Source organism: Balaenoptera acutorostrata, chromosome 17 (assembly GCF_949987535.1).
Source record: "Balaenoptera acutorostrata chromosome 17, mBalAcu1.1, whole genome shotgun sequence".
NCBI lineage: Eukaryota > Metazoa > Chordata > Mammalia > Artiodactyla > Balaenopteridae > Balaenoptera > Balaenoptera acutorostrata.
Window position 1 is genome coordinate 38,785,280 of NC_080080.1, and position 17,784 is coordinate 38,803,063.

Here is a 17,784-nt window from a genome sequence, read left to right on the forward strand (position 1 = left end):
ACGTCAAAAGCACACCGTACTTCCTTCCTGAGGCTTTGACAGGGTCGGGGGAGGTTGGTGGTTGGGGGGTGTTTCTAGGCTTTGTCACATTCTGAGAACTAGTCTAAAGGTTCCTGCTCCCGGTGAGTTGGAGATGAGTCTGGTCCTTCAGGTCATTCTCCATGCAGACTCCAGGGAAATACTAGCCATTTCAGAATAGATACTTGCTTTTGTTTTCCCACCGAAGAAGCATGGCAGTTGGAGGGGACAGGGACCAATGCGGGTGGGCAAAGCTGGATTGGACACTGTTTACCAGGTCAGGAGGCTTGTTTCCCATTTCCAGGGACTAGTGTGGAGGCTGGGTTGGCAGCCTGGCGCCCTGCCCTTCTGGAGGAGAAAAGGACGAGAAGACGGTGGCAGAAGCAGGAAACTGGGGAGAGGGCAAGTTGACCTGCTGGGAAAGCTGAGGCAGGAGCTCGGCTTGGAGGTAGCTGGGAGGAGTCTGGCAAGAAAGGGTGAAAGAAGCCTTGGGGAGGGGAGGGTGAGAAAGCAAGACGGCGAAGAAGACCCTTAAAGCAGAAGAATGCAGCTCAAGGACTTGGGGAGGCATGTCCTTGCAGAAGGAGTCGGGAGGCACCTGCCATCCTACCAGGTGGGAAGGTACCAGGAGCACATCTTGGTCTTCCCCGTACACTGGGCCTCTTTCTGGGTTGAGAAAACATCCACTGCTAGCACCACCATGGGGCAAAAATGCTCAGTATTCCACACCATCCAAGGAGAAGTTATGTTATTATTTTTGCCCTCCCATTCCCATGCTTACCACAACTCATGAATTCCAACCTAGGGAATGCCAGGGCAAGCCAATGTGCTGGAGAAAAACTTCACCTACCTACTGTTTACTCATTCTGCAGTTTGAGTGTAAATGTCCCTTCCTCAGGGAAATCTCCCTGAGCCCCCTGGCCTAGGTCAGGTCCTGTCCTGAATTCTTTCTCTGTTACACTGTTACAACTACAGTTACTTACTTATTTGTATAACTGCATCCTTAATATGTCTCCTTGGGCAGAGCGTGAGCCCCAAGAGAGCACTGTGTCTACCTTGGCCTTTGCTAAACACCCCTTGCCAGCCCGGTACCCGGGACCAGGTTAGCACAGAACGAACACTGGAAGATGAATGAACTCATCCTAATGATTCCCTGAGAAGAGCCCCAGAGAAACAGGACTTACTGCACAACTTGTTCTGGAACACTGAGGTCAGCGACTCAATCTGGCTGAAGTTGGCCACCAGGAAGACGTGGTCCTCGTGCGGCTCGCTCCCGATGGCCTTCAGCGTGTTGAGGTCCACTTGGCCCACGCCGATGGCAAAGATCAGGATGCCTGTGTCCCGGGCCTTTGCAGCCACCTCGGCCACCGAGTCCTGGGGCCTCCCGTCGGTCACAATCATTATGACCCGCGGCACGTTCTCCCTCAGTGGCCGGGCACCCTCTGCTTCTGAGAATGCGATGTTCAGGGCGTACTGGATGGCCAGCCCCGTCATGGTGCCCGTGGACAGATGCCGCATCCTCTTGACGGCGTGCTCCACCTCGGACTTCCTCTTGAAGGTCTTGAGGGAGAACTCGTTCTTGACGGTGCTGCCATATTGGAGCAGGCCCACCCGGGTGACGTCAGGGCCAATATCCAAGAACTGCAAGATGTCCACGATGAACTCCTTGACCTTTGCATAGTCGTGGGTGTTGACGCTGCGGGAACTGTCAATGATGAAGACCACGTCTGCCCGCTTGCTCTCACAGGAGCTCTCTGGGGAAAGAGGGGAGGGCAAACGCATCAGAAGAGTGTTAAGCATAAACACACACTACTATATATAAAATAGATAACCAACAAAGACCCACTGTATAGCACAGGGAACTCTACTCAATATTTTGTAATAACGTATAAGGGAAGAGAATCTGAAGAAGTTATATATACATATATATATGTATAACTGAATCACCGTGCTGTATACCTGAAACTAACACGATATTGTAAATCAAATATACTTCAATTAAAAATAAAGAAAAGAAAAGGAAAGGAAAGAAAAGAAGAGTGTTAAGGACCCAGTGCAGGTTGGAAATCCTAGGGCCAGGGATCACCTTTCAAACCTCCCGTCTTCATCGTTTTTCTTCCCCCCTTGGGAAGGTTGTAAGGGTGTATATGTGCGTGACTGGGTGATCATCAGTATTGGCAACAAAGATACTATTTCTTTTTACAAGATAAATGAACTTCGGTTTCTAGAAAGTCATCAATGCAGTTTTCAGGTGGGCAAGCACCTGAGCAGGGTCAAAATTACTTTATTATTTACTGCACAGCACATAAGCTTGGCTGGATACTGCAGGGAGTATAGAAGACACTTGGGGGGGGCGACCCAAATCAAGGAGCTTACAGTCTACCTGGGGAGACTTAATTACTGGAACAAGGAAAGAATAACTAGTATGAAACTATGTGGTGCTGACACTAGCTGTTCAAAGAACAGGGATATTAGTGGGCTGGAGTCAAGGAGATGGGACACGAGCTGGCTTTACAGATGCATAGTGTTTGGACTGAGAGAAGGAACACATGGAGACGGACACATGAACAAAAGCCCAAGATGGCATGAATAGAGTGGATAAAAGAACGAGTGATGAAGGCCCTGCTAGGAGTTATGGATAGGAATTAAGTTGGAGGGGTAGCATGAAGCCAGTTACAAAATGACTTTAAATTCAGACTGAAATTTGTACATGATGCCACAGGTGATGGGCATAATATGATTAGCATTATGTTATGTAACTTATCTCTTCTGTAGGGAAGTTACGTAACAAAAAGTCAATTGAGTGGGGCAGAAGTTTGTGGAGAGGATATGGACAAAAGGGAACCCTCCTACACTGTTGGTGGGAATGTAAACTGGTGCAGCCACTGTGGAAAACAATATGAAGATTCCTCAAAAAACTAAAAATAGAACTACCATATGACCGAGCAATTCTACTTCTGGGTATGTATCTGATAAAAACAGAAATACTAATTCAAAAAGATATATGCACCCCAATGTTCATTGCAGCTCTATTTACAATTGCCAAGATATGGAAGCAACCTAAGTGTCCATCAACAGATGAATGAATAAAGAAGATATGGTGTGTGTGTGTGTATATATATATATACACACACATACACACACTGGAATACTATTCAGCCACAGAAAGAATGAAATTCTGCCATTTTCAACTACGTGGATGGACTTGGAGGGCATTATGCTAAGTGAAATAAGTCAGACAGAGAAAGGCAAATATTGTATGATATCATTTATATGTGAAATCTAAAAAAATAAAACTAGTGAATAAAGCAAAAAAGAAACAGACTCACATATGTAGAGAACAAACTAGTGGTTACCAGTGGGGAGAGGGAAGGGGGAGGGGCAATATAGGGGTAGGGGATAAAGAGGTACAAACTACTATGTATAAAATGAATAAGTTACAAGGATATATTGTACAGCACAGGGAATATAGCCAATATTTTATGACTATATATGGAGTATAACCTTTAAAAACTGTGAATCACTATGTTGCACACCTGTAACTTATAAAATATTGTACATCAACTCTACCTCAGTCTTTTTAAAAAAAGCGAAAAAAAAAAAAAATAGTTGAGTCAGGCAGGGGTTTGCAGCGTGGACGATCCAGACCATTTTTGCACAAATCTGGTTGAGAGAGAAACTTAATCTCAACCAGGGGTGGGTGGTCGGGGGAGGGAGGTGGGAGCAGTAGTGGAAATGGAGAAGGTACCTGGCCAAGAAACATTTCAACAAAGGGCACAGTTAAATTGGAAAAAGGCAAATGTCGAAGTCTCTCCCTTACCACCACAATCGCTGTACTCAAGCGCGCAAGCAAGAAGGCATTCTGGGAAGCGGGTGAGATTGGATGAGACAAGAGGCCTCTGGCCTCACAGGGTGGAGGCCGGGCGTTCCTGTTGGGATTTCTCAGATGTTCTGAGCTATGGCCTCCAGCCCCTCCCCCCCCTCCCCCCTTCCTTTCCCAGACTTCCCACTGCTAAATCCAGATTTGATAGGGATTAGAAAAGGGATCTCAAATGCTTGCCCTGAATCCCAATCACTGCAGCTGCAGCAAGAAAGAGGGAGAAAACCAGAAATGAAGCAGTGAACCCAGTCATTAAAATGAGAAGTGGAAAAGGCGGCTGAGGTCATCCCAACCAGGCCGGCCTGCCAGGTCGTGACTCGCCCCTGAGCGCCTGCACACACACCTCATGCATCGCAGCCTCACAAGTCTAACAATTTTAGGGGAGGAAGCACGCCCGCACACCAGCATCATGGCAGAAAGCCAACCTTCTGTGCCACACACATATAACACTGGAGGCTGGGTGAATTTAAGGTGAGTTTCTCAAACCAGAGCTCCCAGAAACTGCCCTTTGAGGATGCAGGGATAAGATCAATATCAACCCTGACATTTGCAGGGTGTTTTAACATCTTTACTCCAGACAGCTTTCATCGCTATGGTCTCATTTGATTTCCAGAATAAGCTCTTAAGAAAGGAGCTAGGAGTACTGTACCCATTGGACAGATGAGAACATGAAGGCACTGAGAGTTTGAAAATCTCTTATAATTTAGAAAAAAGAAAACCTATATGGAGACAACACCAACACCCATCTCACTGGGTGGTTGTGAGGATCTCAGGAAATGCTGTGGGTAAAGAGCTTAGCCTTGGGCCCAGCATGTGGAAACCCCCAATACGTGGGAGCTGCATATGCAGGCTCTGCTCGGCCCACACCGGCCCCCCAAGTCCACACCTTCCTAGGCCCAGGCTGGGGAGGGGCAGGGCTGCTGCTGCTGTGTAGTTTGTGCTGCACACAGGCACCTGCCCAAGGAAGCAAGGGGCCTGAAATCCAGGCTAGCTCTGAGCCCCAGGGGCTGTGTCCACCCTGAGAGGCACCTGGAGGGAGTGTCTTTCTCTAATTTTCACAAAGGTGTCTATGGTCTAGCACGTGGTCCCGGGCCAGAGCAAAGCATGACAGACCTGTGGGTCCCCGGAAAGAGGACAAGGGCCAGGACTGAGGCTAGCCCCACTCCCTGAGCTACACCTGCCCCCCATTTCAGTCTGAACTTAATGCAGGGAGGATGTGACCCAATGACCTCCACCTGCTCAGGAGGACGGGAACCAGCCCAGACCCTGCCACGGAGGTGGATATTAATGAAAGACTCCTTGGAAGGGAGACAGGGAAAGAGGCTGCAGACTGGCTCCCTAAGAACTCTCCTTCTCTGGAAATCTTTGGAAGCAGGGGATCCTCTGGGACTGGGATTGTTACTGTGGGTCTTAGTCATGGTGTCAGCATCCCAGGAAGCATCACAATCAATTTAAAGGGAAGCCTGGAAGTTCCATGGGGAATTATGTGCTCAACTGGATTAGCTCCCATCAAAACAAATGGGGAGTTTCCACGATGCCTGGCATTTACAAAAACACCACAAAGGTTCGAAATAGAGTTGGAGGGAACCTCCAGAGAGCAGTGATTGTGAGTTGGAAACGACGAGTCCTGGCAGCCCAAGTGACCGAGTTTCTTCAGGATGTCTCCTCGGGTCCCTCGAGAGCTCAGAAGCTCTGCAGCTTGTCCCTGAAAGGGCCAGTTCAGTGGTTCTCAAACTCAAGGTGCCTCCCAGTTCCCAGGAGGACTTGTTAAAAACTAAGGTCAGCGGGCCTCACTTCCAGAGTTTCTGATTCTGTAGGTCTAGGCTGGCACCTGAAAATGTGCATTTCTAGCAAGTTCCTGGGTGAAGTTGATGCCACTGGTCCAAGGACCACACTCTGAGAAACCACTAGTTTAGGAACTAGAGAGATTTCCGGAGAAACGAAGTTCTGGCAAGTCTTGACCTCATATCTCACTGTGAATTCCCCAACGTGGGAAACTAATCATCTCTATAGCCATGCGGTGGGAATACAGTAAGTCTTCAGTCAACATTTGTGGAGTTAAATGGAATTCTGGGTGGTGGAGCAAGGTTTCAGGTGGAAGGGACTGAGTCAGAGCAGGCAATTCAAGCAGATGGATTAAAACCACAAAGGCAAAAAGTGCTAGAGCAGGTCTCTGGGTCCTGCTAACAGAGTCACAGATTCTAGGACCCAAATCTTTGCCATTTTATGAGGGAGCACAGCCACTTTTGAACTTCTGGTCCATGGACTCACAGACTAATAAAATCTTAGAGCTGGAGGGTCTAAATAGAGTCCAAGTTACTCATTTTACAGAAGGGGAAACTGAGGCCCAGGGAGGTGACTCTATCTCCATGAGGCCTCATGGCTCATTAGGGTCAGACCTGGGACCATCCTGGTGCCTTTCCCCCATGTCATGGTGGGCATCCGGGAAAACTCTCAATACCGCTGACATTACAATACGAGCTTTGTAAATACTTGGGGACATTCTGAAATATGTGCCTCACAGTTTCTCCACACGGGGACTGCTGAGAGATGTTTCCAGAAAATGGACTCTCCTCTGTGCGTGTTCCTTTCACATACTGGTTCTGATAAACAGCCTCCCTCCCTGTCTCAGCCTGTGAGAAGAACACACACGATCTTCCTTCTCGCCCCTCACAACAGACTTTCCGCAGCAGTTGGAAGAGGGTTTCTGGGCACATAAAAAGGTCATGCCTTGAACCAAAAGAGTAACGGTCTGAGCCTTGTGAACAGTACTTCCAGTTCTGTCAGCTTGACTCTACAGCCTACTCAATGGGCAAACAAGTGTCTCTTCCCCCTGCAGAGAAAGTGAACCTGAGCCAGAACAATTTTAAGCAACATTCCCACCCCAGCAGGATTACAACGTGCAGCCTTGGAACTATTTCCTTCCTCTCAGGATTGCAGATTTGTTGCTAATCGGTCTCCCTTGCTGCAGCTCTATTTAATTACGACTGTGTAATTGTACAGTAAATATTTGGTACCATCTGCCTGGAGAGGTCAGGGCATGTTTAGAGAAGGAAGGTATGTGAATCTCGATGACAAGGGTAAAATAATTTCATCCAGAGACTGAAAGGGGCTCTGAAATGCTCAGTGAAACAGCAGCAGAGTCCTATGACCTCAGGGCAAGCCCAGCCAATTCCACTTTCTGTCCATGTGGTCTTAAACCTCTCCTTCACCTCTTTGACCCTCAGCCTCTTCTGCGAAATGAGAATAACAATACCTCACAGGGCTATCGGGATACTCAAAAGAGAATATAATAATAATTTATAGCTACTGTTTATTGAGCACTTAATAAGTACCTGGCCTTGTTCTGAGTACTTTTACACGGGATGGCTTATTTATTTCACACCCAACTTAGCAAGTAGGTACTATTCCCATTTTACAGATGAGAACAATGAGTCTAGAAAGGTTAGATATCTAGCTCAGGGCCTCATACTTAGGAGGAGCTCGGATCTGAACTCATCTTGTCTGGCTCCGTAGCCCACACTCTTAACCACCAAGCAATGCTCAGAAAGGATTCTGTCCTTTTAGACCTGCCTTTCCCAGCACACTCAAGATGCACCAGAACTGCACTGGCTCTCTGGGGTCAATTCTTTCCTTCCCTGGAATCAGGGCCTGAAAGCTATGGCTCAAAATTGCCTGTCTCCTGCCAACTGCTTCTCCCCTGCTAAATGCTTATTTGTATTTTTTTAAGATTTAATAAAATGATGAAAACAGATGCTCGCCTCTCTGAATAGCAGCAGCTCAGCACATGAGGCTGCTAGTGGTTCACATTCTCATGCACTTAACTTGCCTACTGTGAGATTAGTAGGAGCCGGGCCCTGGGGGAGACAGAAGAATGGGACAGGTATGACAGAAAGTCGATCACCGATCGTTGATGGAACAGGAGAAACATGATCTGGACAACAGGCAAATGCCCAGGGTGGGGTGAAGAAGGGAAATGGATTTCAGAAAATGTGATGCTTCCTAACAATTCCCAGCAAAGTTCCCACAAGTAGATGGTTTGTGGGCACTTTAAAAAAAAAGAACTGTGAAAAATATAATGATACAAGGGGAAAAAATGGAATAATTTCTAGGACAGTGCAAGAGTGGATGGACGAGGGGACTGAAGTATGATTTCCAGGTGACACTAAAGGCCAACTTGAGGGTGGTGAGCATGAAACTGAAGGGACACCGATAGCATGTAGTGTGTTTTGCTCCGGCTACACTCAGCTGCACAGGAACAGGGGAAAAGCAGGCAGAAGTTGATATAACCAGGGTTGTCATTTAGCCAAGCGACAGTGATGAATCAGGAGAGTGACAAAGGTAGGCAACAGAACGACTATAAAGATTTCCTATGGAATTAAACTGGGGGAACAGGAAGTAGAAGACAGGAAGGGGTGAAGGGCAGAGAAAAAGCAGCAGGGCCAATGGATTGAAAGTCCAGATGAGGTCACAGGATTGTTGAATCCTAGAAGGGGTGAGCTGGGGAAATAGGAGGTTTAAATTGAGATGATGAAGGGACTGCAGTTATTATAATCACAGGGTCAGGAGTATGGTAACAGAGGTAAATGGCTGAGATATGGTGGAGGACACGAATACTCCAGTAATGATCCCTCAAAGGGGGCATCATTCATGTGGATATTGAAATCACCAAGAACTATGACAAGAGTAACGTTGGAGAAAGTGGCAAGGAGCCGAGAGCTAAAACTGGTTTTACAACTAGGACTAACCAGAGGGTTTTCTTTAACTCCCTAAGAGTGACCAGAGACACTTTGGAACATGATTCAAAGGTCATAAAGGGACAGAGAAAAAACTAGCTCACCAAGAGTTTCAAAGGGAGAAAAGCAGTTTTATAATTACAGAAAGCGGGGGTGGCGGTAGGGAGAACTTGATGATTTTGAGCCAGCAGGAGACTGAGAAGGGAAAAAAAAGCATGCACAATTTATGTATTTACTCCTAGTTAGGATAGATCAGGAGAATCAGAGGAAATCTATAGTTTGTATCTCAGCAAGACAAATAATTGACTCCAGTGAGGAAGAAATGCAGATTCCACATATTTAGACCAGTTAGGTAGAACAGTTAAATAAAGCCAATCTTTGAACAAATATTTAGTGAGAACCTATTGTGTGTCAGGCTCTGGGAATATAACAAAGGAAAGACTCCCGATTGTTAACAGCAGGCATACAGACACATGATAACAGGATACAATAAAATAGGCAGACTAAAAAGATAAGTAGGATTCTCAGAGAGAGAGGGAGGGCATGGCTGACTACCTCTGGGTGTAGGTACCCAGGCTCCAGGGCAGGATTAGCAATGTCCCCTTTCTTTTTTACCTTGTCCCTGGCAGACATTACTAATCAATTCCCATCCTCTCCCACTCAGCCTGGACCCAGCCTCAGGATCCTTTCAACACTGCCCTGCAAGTACCTACAGACAATGAAATGGAATCATTTTGCCAACCTGGTTTTAGAGTCTGGGGCTCTACAACAAAGGTTGAAGTACTCAATTTTATCTACTTCTAAGAAACTGAATAAAGGTAAGTTAGCTAATCATACTTTTGAGAATTATCTGATAATTAGTGCTAACTTACTACTATTCAATGAGAAATAATAAGGGTGGCCACGTCGACGGCCTGCACATGAACTTTTAGGTAAAGTCACACTTATGATGGAAGGCTGCTCGTGGGCATGGGGTCAGAGCAAAGGAAATAGAAATGTCCTAAGAAATAGTCTCCTCGGGCTTCCCTGGTGGCGCAGTGGTTAAGAATCCGCCTGCCAATGCAGGGGACACGGGTTCGAGCCCTGCTCCGGGAAGATCCCACATGCCGCGGAGCAACTAAGCCCGTGCGCCACAACTACTGAGCCTGTGCTCTAGAGCCTTCGAGCCACAGCTACTGAAGCCCGTGCGCCACAACTACTGAAGCCCGCGCGCCTAGAGCCCGTGCTCCATAACAAGAGAAGCCACCGCAGTGAGAAGCCCACGCACCGCAACAAAGAGTAGCCCCCACTCGCCGCAACTAGAGAAAGCCCGCGTGCAGCCACAGAGACCCAACACAGCCAAAAATAAAATAAATTAAATAAATAAATTTATAAAAAAGAAAAGAAATAGTCTCATCAAATTGTACAAGTGGTATGTAGCCTCCATTATAAGAATATAAAATAGCACATCAGAATTCAAGGAAATTGCATCCCTTAAGCAATTGGTTTATGTGTATTGAACTATATGGGCTTAACAAAGACAGACAGACAGACTGAGAGAAAAGACTACCGCATAACACCCACCATCACGCTCAATGAGCTTGTGCCCACAGATGCCTGAGATGTAGCCCCTGTGGCCACCTCATGGGTTCCATCCCCTTGTGCCTCTAGACTATGACCAGCCCTGCGATTTACAGGTGATCTCATGGATATTTCAGAGGCAATTTGGAGCACCTTTGATTTTTGCCTCCAGTGCGACTTAACCTGCAACTCCCCTGTATTTAGGGCTCTTGACTAGGGTGCCATGGTCCTTGGCCAGGGCTGAAAGGACCACATTTCAATCCTTCCCCCTCTAATTCCCTTCTTAGTCAGTTGTCAGCTACTGCATTACCTCACGCCAGCCGTTTTACAATGCAGATGATGAGCTATGGCTTCCTCTGAATCAATCATGCTCCACTCACATCTTCCTAAAGAACCCCTGGGGAGTGGCCTGAAAAGCTGATTATATTATATTATGGATACACCCTGGACTTCTTTTTTTTTTTTTTTTTTTTTTAAAGGACTCAGGAGTCAACTTTTTTTTTTTTTTTTTTTAAGGAATTCCTTTATTTTCATTATTTATTTATTTATTTATTTATTTTTGGCTGTGTTGGGTCTTCGTTTCTGTGCAAGGGCTTTCTCTAGTTGCGGCAAGCGGGGGCCACTCTTCATCGCGGTGCGCGGGCCTCTCACTATCGCGGCCTCTCTTGTTGCGGAGCACAAGCTCCAGATGCGCAGGCTCAGTAGTTGTGGCTCACGGGCCCAGTCGCTCCGCGGCACGTGGGATCTTCCCAGACCAGGGCTCGAACCCGTGTCCCCTGCATTAGCAGGCAGACTCTCAACCACTGCGCCACCAGGGAAGCCCCACCCTGGACTTCTTAATGGGATCTAAGACATATCGTAGACACATTAGAAAATCAGTCCCCACTTGGTAACATTTTCCAAACAGTTTTCCAAATTCTGGGGGCATTTGTGGTTCTCACTACACCACTACACACTATGCTGGAAGGAATCGCTAAAAAGCTGAATAACAGAGTCAGGACCAGAAAGGATTTCTGAGGGCTGGAATAATGAGTCAAAACTAACAAGAGGAGGGAAGGGTAATCTGGGACGAAGTGAGAGCGTGGCATGGACATATATACACTACCAAATGTAAAACAGATAGCTAGTGGGAAGCAGCCGCATAGCACAGGGAGATCAGCTCGGTGCTTTGTGACCACCTAAAGGGGTGGGATGGGGAGGGTGGGAGGGAGACACAAGAGGGAGGAGATATGGGGATATATGTATATGTATAGCTGATTCACTTTGTAATACAGCAGAAACTAACACAACATTGTAGAGCAATTACACTCCAATAAAGATGTTAAAAAAAAAAACTAACGAGGAAATCTATATAATGGTGGTATAAATGTCAAGCCCTGAACATAAGGTTCAAAAAATCAACTGTATAAACCACAGAAAGGAGACATCTGGATTGACAGCTAGTCACATGATAAAATGTCGAGCCAGGACAGCAAATCCCAAGCCTTGCATGCCGGCCCCGAGACCCCCAACTCCAGCACCTGTGAGACACCAACCCCCCTGCTAATCAATCCCAGCCTCAGAATCAAAGCTCAGCCACAGGGGTCCTCTTCGCACAGCATCCCCCATCCCCTTCCCACCCCCTAGTGCCTGGAGGGGGCTTGAGAAACAAAACCAATTTGCCAGCCAGACATTCTCTCCACTCACTCCCATTAGAGCCCTCCAGGCCTTAATGCCCCATCATCTCACCGGTTTTCCTGGCCTGGGAGAGTAGAGAGCCTCTCTCCATAAATGGACCTTACTCTTCCCCTCTTTAGAGCAGAACTTTCCGATGACTAAATATTTTGGTGAGTTTCATCAGAGTCACAGTAGCTCAACTTGGCAGCTGTGAGTTCTCGGGATAAATGAGCCCAGGATGCTGTCTCGTCAAAGCAATTTCTTCAAAAGCCACCACCCTAACGGTCACGGACAGCAAGGTCATGGGAGAATGAACTAATGAACTCTTTAGCCTCTTGGACCCACCCACCACTCCCTGCCCTATATCTTACACCTCAGTGATACCTAACGGTTTGTAGTTCCCTACACGCCATCCTCTCTCAGCTGCCTCCTCAGCTTAAGACTTGGCCCTGTGGTCACCTATGTCTGAGCATTCTCCTACCAGCATCTCACGTATGGAGCTACCGGCCACATGTAGTGTCTTCTGTGAATCCCTAGCACCCAGCAGAGTGCAACGCACGTAGATGCTCAGTAGGGTCTTGGCTTCTTTCCTTCAGGGTGCATATGTGGTGGGAGGGGTAGGAGGGCAGAGAAGGGAGAAGTTGCACATACCCCTCCACGAGCCAGAGTGGGCTGGGGGAGCTAGTCAGTGGAGGTACAATAAAAACAGCCCGCAGTGGGGATCCTCAATGTCCTGATGACGTCAGAAACGCCTGGGGGTACTTATTTAAAATGATGAATCCTGGGCAGCACCCTAGACCCAGTGAATTAGAATCTTTGAGGCTGAGGCCCACGAATCTGCACTTAGACAATTGTTCCAGATGATTCATAGGTGTGACAAATCTGAAGACTCTATCCCAAGGGGCATGTGAGCCTGAGAGACCATCAAAGAGGCCACAGAGCAAGAGTCCAGAAGAGACCCCTTCCTGTGTCTCAGCACCCTCCTCCGCAAGACCACGAGAGACCTTGTAAATATGGAAACCTTACATCCTGGATTCTCTCATGGGTTCTGATCCACATCTGGTCCATTGTCAGATCATGTGTAGGTCAGCTGTGTCCTGGCTTTTGATTAGGTTCAGAAAATGAACAAGGTAGGCACCATTATTACTTCCAACTCACAGATGAGGGCACTGAGGCTTAGAGAGGCTAAATGACAAGTCCACTGGCATGGGGAATGAGTGGTACGAGACAGGGATTTCACGTCCAAGCCAGTCTGATTCTAGCACCTGCATTTCTACCCTCCGTTTCCCAGCAGGTGACCTAGCATGAAGTGTCTCCTCTGAACAGAAAAACGTCCCAGAGGAGAGGCTTATGAACTTACTCTCCCAGTCACCAGTTAACACATTAAACCCCAGTTAATATCTGGGAGGGCCAACGGCAGAGACTTGAATGAGACTCAGGAGTTAAAGCTCAACTCAAGACACTCCCTCAAGTGCGAAGTCCTCTTCACCCTCTGCCCTGGGCCAGTGCCTTCGGCCCCAGAGCTTCACCTTTATTTTATTAAGTTCCTTCTGATACCTACGAGCACACCTGCTGCACCTACTCGCGTCCACAGGTGCCTTCTGCACCCCCAGGCACAGATGACAGTAGCACAACTAGTAACAATGTGCAGTGACGTCATCCCACAAATTCCGTATCTGCTGGCCTGCAAGCCCCACCAGACCATAAGGCAAACCTCTGAGGTCACGAGTGGGCCTTGTTCATCCTCATTTCACGCATGCCTGGCTCAGGGCTGCACATAGAAGGCAGTGAACTGACGCCACTATGGGCAAAATACAGGCACATCTCAGAGGAACTGCAGGTTCGGTCCCAGACTACCGCAATAGAGCAAATATCGCCATAACGTAAGTCACACGAGCTTTCTGGTTTCCCAGCGCATGTAAAAGTTATGTTTACACTATACTGCAGCCTATTAAGCATGCGATAGCATTCTGTCTAAAAAAGTGTACCTTAATTTACCCTAACTTAAAAATACTTTATCGCTAAAAAATGCCAGCCATCATCTGAGCCTGCAGCAAGCTGTAATCTTTTCGCAATAGAATATCAAAGATCAACGATCACAGATCACCGTAACAGACAGAATAACAATGAAAAAGCCTGAAATATTGCAAGAATTACCAAAACGTGACACAGAGACACAAAGTGAGCAAATGCGTTGGAAAAATGGCACCAATGGTCTTGTTTGATGCAGGGCTGTCACAGACCTTCCATTTGTGAAAAACACAGTATCCGCGAAGCACAACAAAAGCAAAACCCAATAAAACAAGGTCTGTCTGTACAGTGCTCGTGCTGTGGGGCTGTTGCCACCCAGAGGATGCCGGGCCTGGCCTTGGGCGGCTTACAGCCCAGGCAGGCAGTGACACGAGCGTGCAGATGGCAGCAGGACGAGGCAGGGAAAATGAATTATTATTCAGGAAGCATAACATATGCTTAGCCAGAACAGCTGCACCCTCAGTCACAAAGGTCAGTAGAGACTGTACTGATGAACAAGGAGGCATGACTCCAGCAGAGGTACAGAGCAAACACATCTCTATCTCTTGGCCGATTACTGAGGACAAAGCAACGACGTACATCCAGACGGAGGTGATTTCTGTGATCTCCTCCCCACACACACACCTGCTCTGAATGCCAGTTGATACCATTTATGTGCTCCCCTCATGAACGCCCAGAGATATGGTCTGAATGTCAACTTTCATTCCATTAACTTCTTTCCAACACCTACAAGCAGAACCAAAGTTCACAGGCAAGCACTGAAACCTACTGTCAGATTTGACCTGTGTACACGTTAACCAAAACCCAGAGGAGCCCCTGCAGGGCAGAAAGAGATGGCTGTGGTGGGAGAGAGACTTGCAGGATGGATTCTGTCTGCTCTGTGGAGATCCACACTGGGGAGTTTTTATGCAAAATATACTTGCCAATGTCACAATGAGTTTGTTTTGGGTTTTGTTTTTATTTAAAAGAAGGTTCTGGTGAATGAGCCTGCATCTTTGGTTAGCAATGGTGCTCTATAAACCAGAGACAAGGGCCAGTGGCGCCCTGAGGGATCCTGGGTTGACACCAGCTCAAATTTCCTTTGTCCCTGCCGACCCTCATAAATTCCTTTAGGAACGCAGCTCTCCAAGGCCCTCAGGGAGTACGCACCAACTAGCCAGCGAAATGGAAACGAAAAAGAGAAGAAAGAAAAAACATGCCACGTCACACCAGTCTCCTCTCGTAACTCTTACATGAGCTGAAAGAAAAGAGACATCGTATGAAGTTCGACAACTGCGGTTTCCAGAACCCTGGACAATTTTCTTTGCGAGGGAGCCAGAGAAAGCTGCCCCAGTTTAGCCCTGGAGAAAAAACAATTTCCAATGAATTGAATTTCCTTGCAAGGTAAAGCAGTTTGCTAAAGTTTCGCTTAAAAAAAAAAATGCCCCTCACATCTACTCTTAGTGTGTCTACAAACAGGCTTTCTCTTAATTGAGAAAAGAAGGATAAAGAAGCCCTGAAATGGTCGATGGTTTTAAAATTCACTGAGCTGACTGAATAGATACAGAATCAGTTTGGTATTCTCTATCAAAACCCTTCTCACCAACTTTCTTCCTTCCTCAAATTGAGAAATCACTCATATCTTAAAATTGTAATCTACACACACACACACACACACACACACACACACACACACACACACCCCATCCCCCAATACAAGACAGTACAGAAAGTACTGGGAAACAGGTGATCTCTCCTTTCTGCAAAGTGAAAAAGAGTGTAGGTGGCTTTCAAAAAGCAAACTGGCATTTCACCCACAGGAGCATTTTAACTTCATACATTGAACAATTGCCTCATCTGCTTTCTGGGTGTCCAGATGGAAGTCGGGCACAGAGCAGAGACCTGTGAATAGCAATAGGGTCGGGCTGGGGAGGGGTGAGGGCCACGAGGAAGAGGCCTTGCTAGATGCAGTCTTGTAGCTCTTCCCTGGAAGGGGCGGGGTGCAGGCACACACAGAGGCAGGGGCGGAAGCTTCCACAGACGTGTACCAGCCAAGAAAAGTTTCTCTCATCATTTCGGTTTGGTTGAGTTATGCAAACACTGTAGAACCCTCCTCTCTGTGCCAGGTGCTGGGGATACAGCCCAAGAACCAATCTCAGCCTGGGAGACGCTTACAACCTTGTAGAGAAGACAGCTTCATAAGATTCATAAAAATCATGTGCAACTAGAGCCTGGAGGAGAGCACGATCCCGGGATGATGGGTGGGAAGATTCTTAAAGAAGCTGAAGGGCACCACATTATATTGTCTTATAATATTATTCCATTATTAAAGGATGAGTGGGTATTGGCCAGGCAGAGTTGGGTTGGGCATTTTAGGCAAAGGGTTGGCATGAGCAAAGGCCTAGAGGCCAGAACAGAGCAGGGTGCCGTGTGCATGGGTAATGCAGATAGGGTGGTACGGCTGGACCTTAAAGGACAGGATGGGGATGGCAGGGAGGGCTGCATGTACCTCCTACTGAGAAGTTTGGACTCCATTAAGGAGCCCATGGGGAGCCACTGAAGGGTTTTAAATGTGCCCACCCTCTTTTAGGGCACATTCTAAGGGCTCCTGATTCAGCCCAGACTTCACTCTTCTCCATCCCTGGCCTAACCCAAAGCCCCTCCCACTGGAGTTCCCAGCGTGGTCTCAGGTATAAATGAATGTCCCCTGTGTATATACTATAGAGAAGGCACCAGGGAGAATTTAAAGACAACTCCTTTGTCTTTAGGAGTTGAGTTTCTGCCCCTTTGTTATCTAACCCTGGAGTGAGTCTACCTGAAGGACTTTCAGCTGGTGGAGCAGAAAGCTTAGGTCAGCAGTTGGCCCCTTCCAACTCATCCCTCTTGGGTGTCCAACTCCTCTACTGCTATTTCTCTCCCTAGTTAATTGAATATTCAAAGGAAATAACTATTGATTGAATGTCAGCGGGCACTCAGCATGAACTCCCACCTCTTTTTATGAGCCTTCCAGTACTGCAGACGTTAAAAAGACAAGAAGCACATTTTACTGACTCCCTTGCAGCTAGGGTCCTGGGTGAGAATTAGGTAACACCAAGTAGATACACTCACAAAGGAGGAAGTGAGGTGAAGCCTGTTTCTGCTGGCAAGTAAGGTGGTAGAAACACAGACTCGGTGTTCTAGTGTCTGCTCACCAGCTTCACAGATGTAGCTATGGCAGAACAGCATCCCGATCCCAGCAATGGGTTCTTAGGTGACGGTCCTGAACTTCCACTCCTTCACCCTTTCCATCAATTATGTAAGCACCTAATTCCATGCATGAAATCCCTTTCTGCTTAAAATACCTAGAGAGGTGGACTTCCCTGGTGGCGCAGTGGTTAAGAATCCACCTGCCAATGCAGGGGACACGGGTTTGAACCCTGGTCCAGGAAGATCCCACAGGCCGCGGAGCAACTAAGCCCGTGCGCCACAACTACTGAGCCTGCACCCTAGAGCCCGTGAGCCACAACTACTGAAACCCGTGCACCTAGAGCCCATGCTCCGCAACAAGAGAAGACACCACAATGAGAAGCCCGTGCACCGCAACAAAGAGTAACCCCCGTTTGCTGCAACTAGAGAAAGCCCGCACACAGCAACAAAGACCCAATGCAGCCAAAAAAAGTAATTAATTAATTTTTTTAAAAAAAGTAATGTGCATGTTTAAAAAAAAAAAAAAAAACCTAGAGAGGGACTTCCCTGGTGCTGCAGTGGTTAAGAATCCACCTGCTAATGCAGGGGACATGGGTTTGATCCCTAGTCCAGGAAGCTCCCACATGCCACGGAGCAACTAAGCCCGTGTGCCGCAACTACTGAGCCTGCGCTCTACAGCCTGTGAGCCACAACTACTGAGCCCTCGTGCCGCAACTACTGAAGTCCATGTGCCTAGAG

At 47.4% G+C, this 17,784-nt stretch overlaps 1 protein-coding gene across 6 annotated transcripts in view; it reads right to left on the bottom strand.

Annotated features, from left to right (window-relative positions):
• Positions 1-17,784, bottom strand: part of MATN2 (matrilin 2) — a 155,277-nt gene that overhangs the window by 102,246 nt on the left and 35,247 nt on the right. For 5 of the 6 annotated variants that reach the window (XM_057532129.1, XM_057532130.1, XM_057532127.1 and 2 more), the window contains exon 3: positions 1,203-1,772. In XM_057532129.1, coding sequence (XP_057388112.1) covers positions 1,203-1,772 — 570 coding nt within the window. Of the gene's footprint in view, positions 1-1,202; positions 1,773-11,922; positions 12,060-17,784 lie in introns of those variants that run through there. The other variant, XM_057532128.1, reaches the window with a different exon arrangement.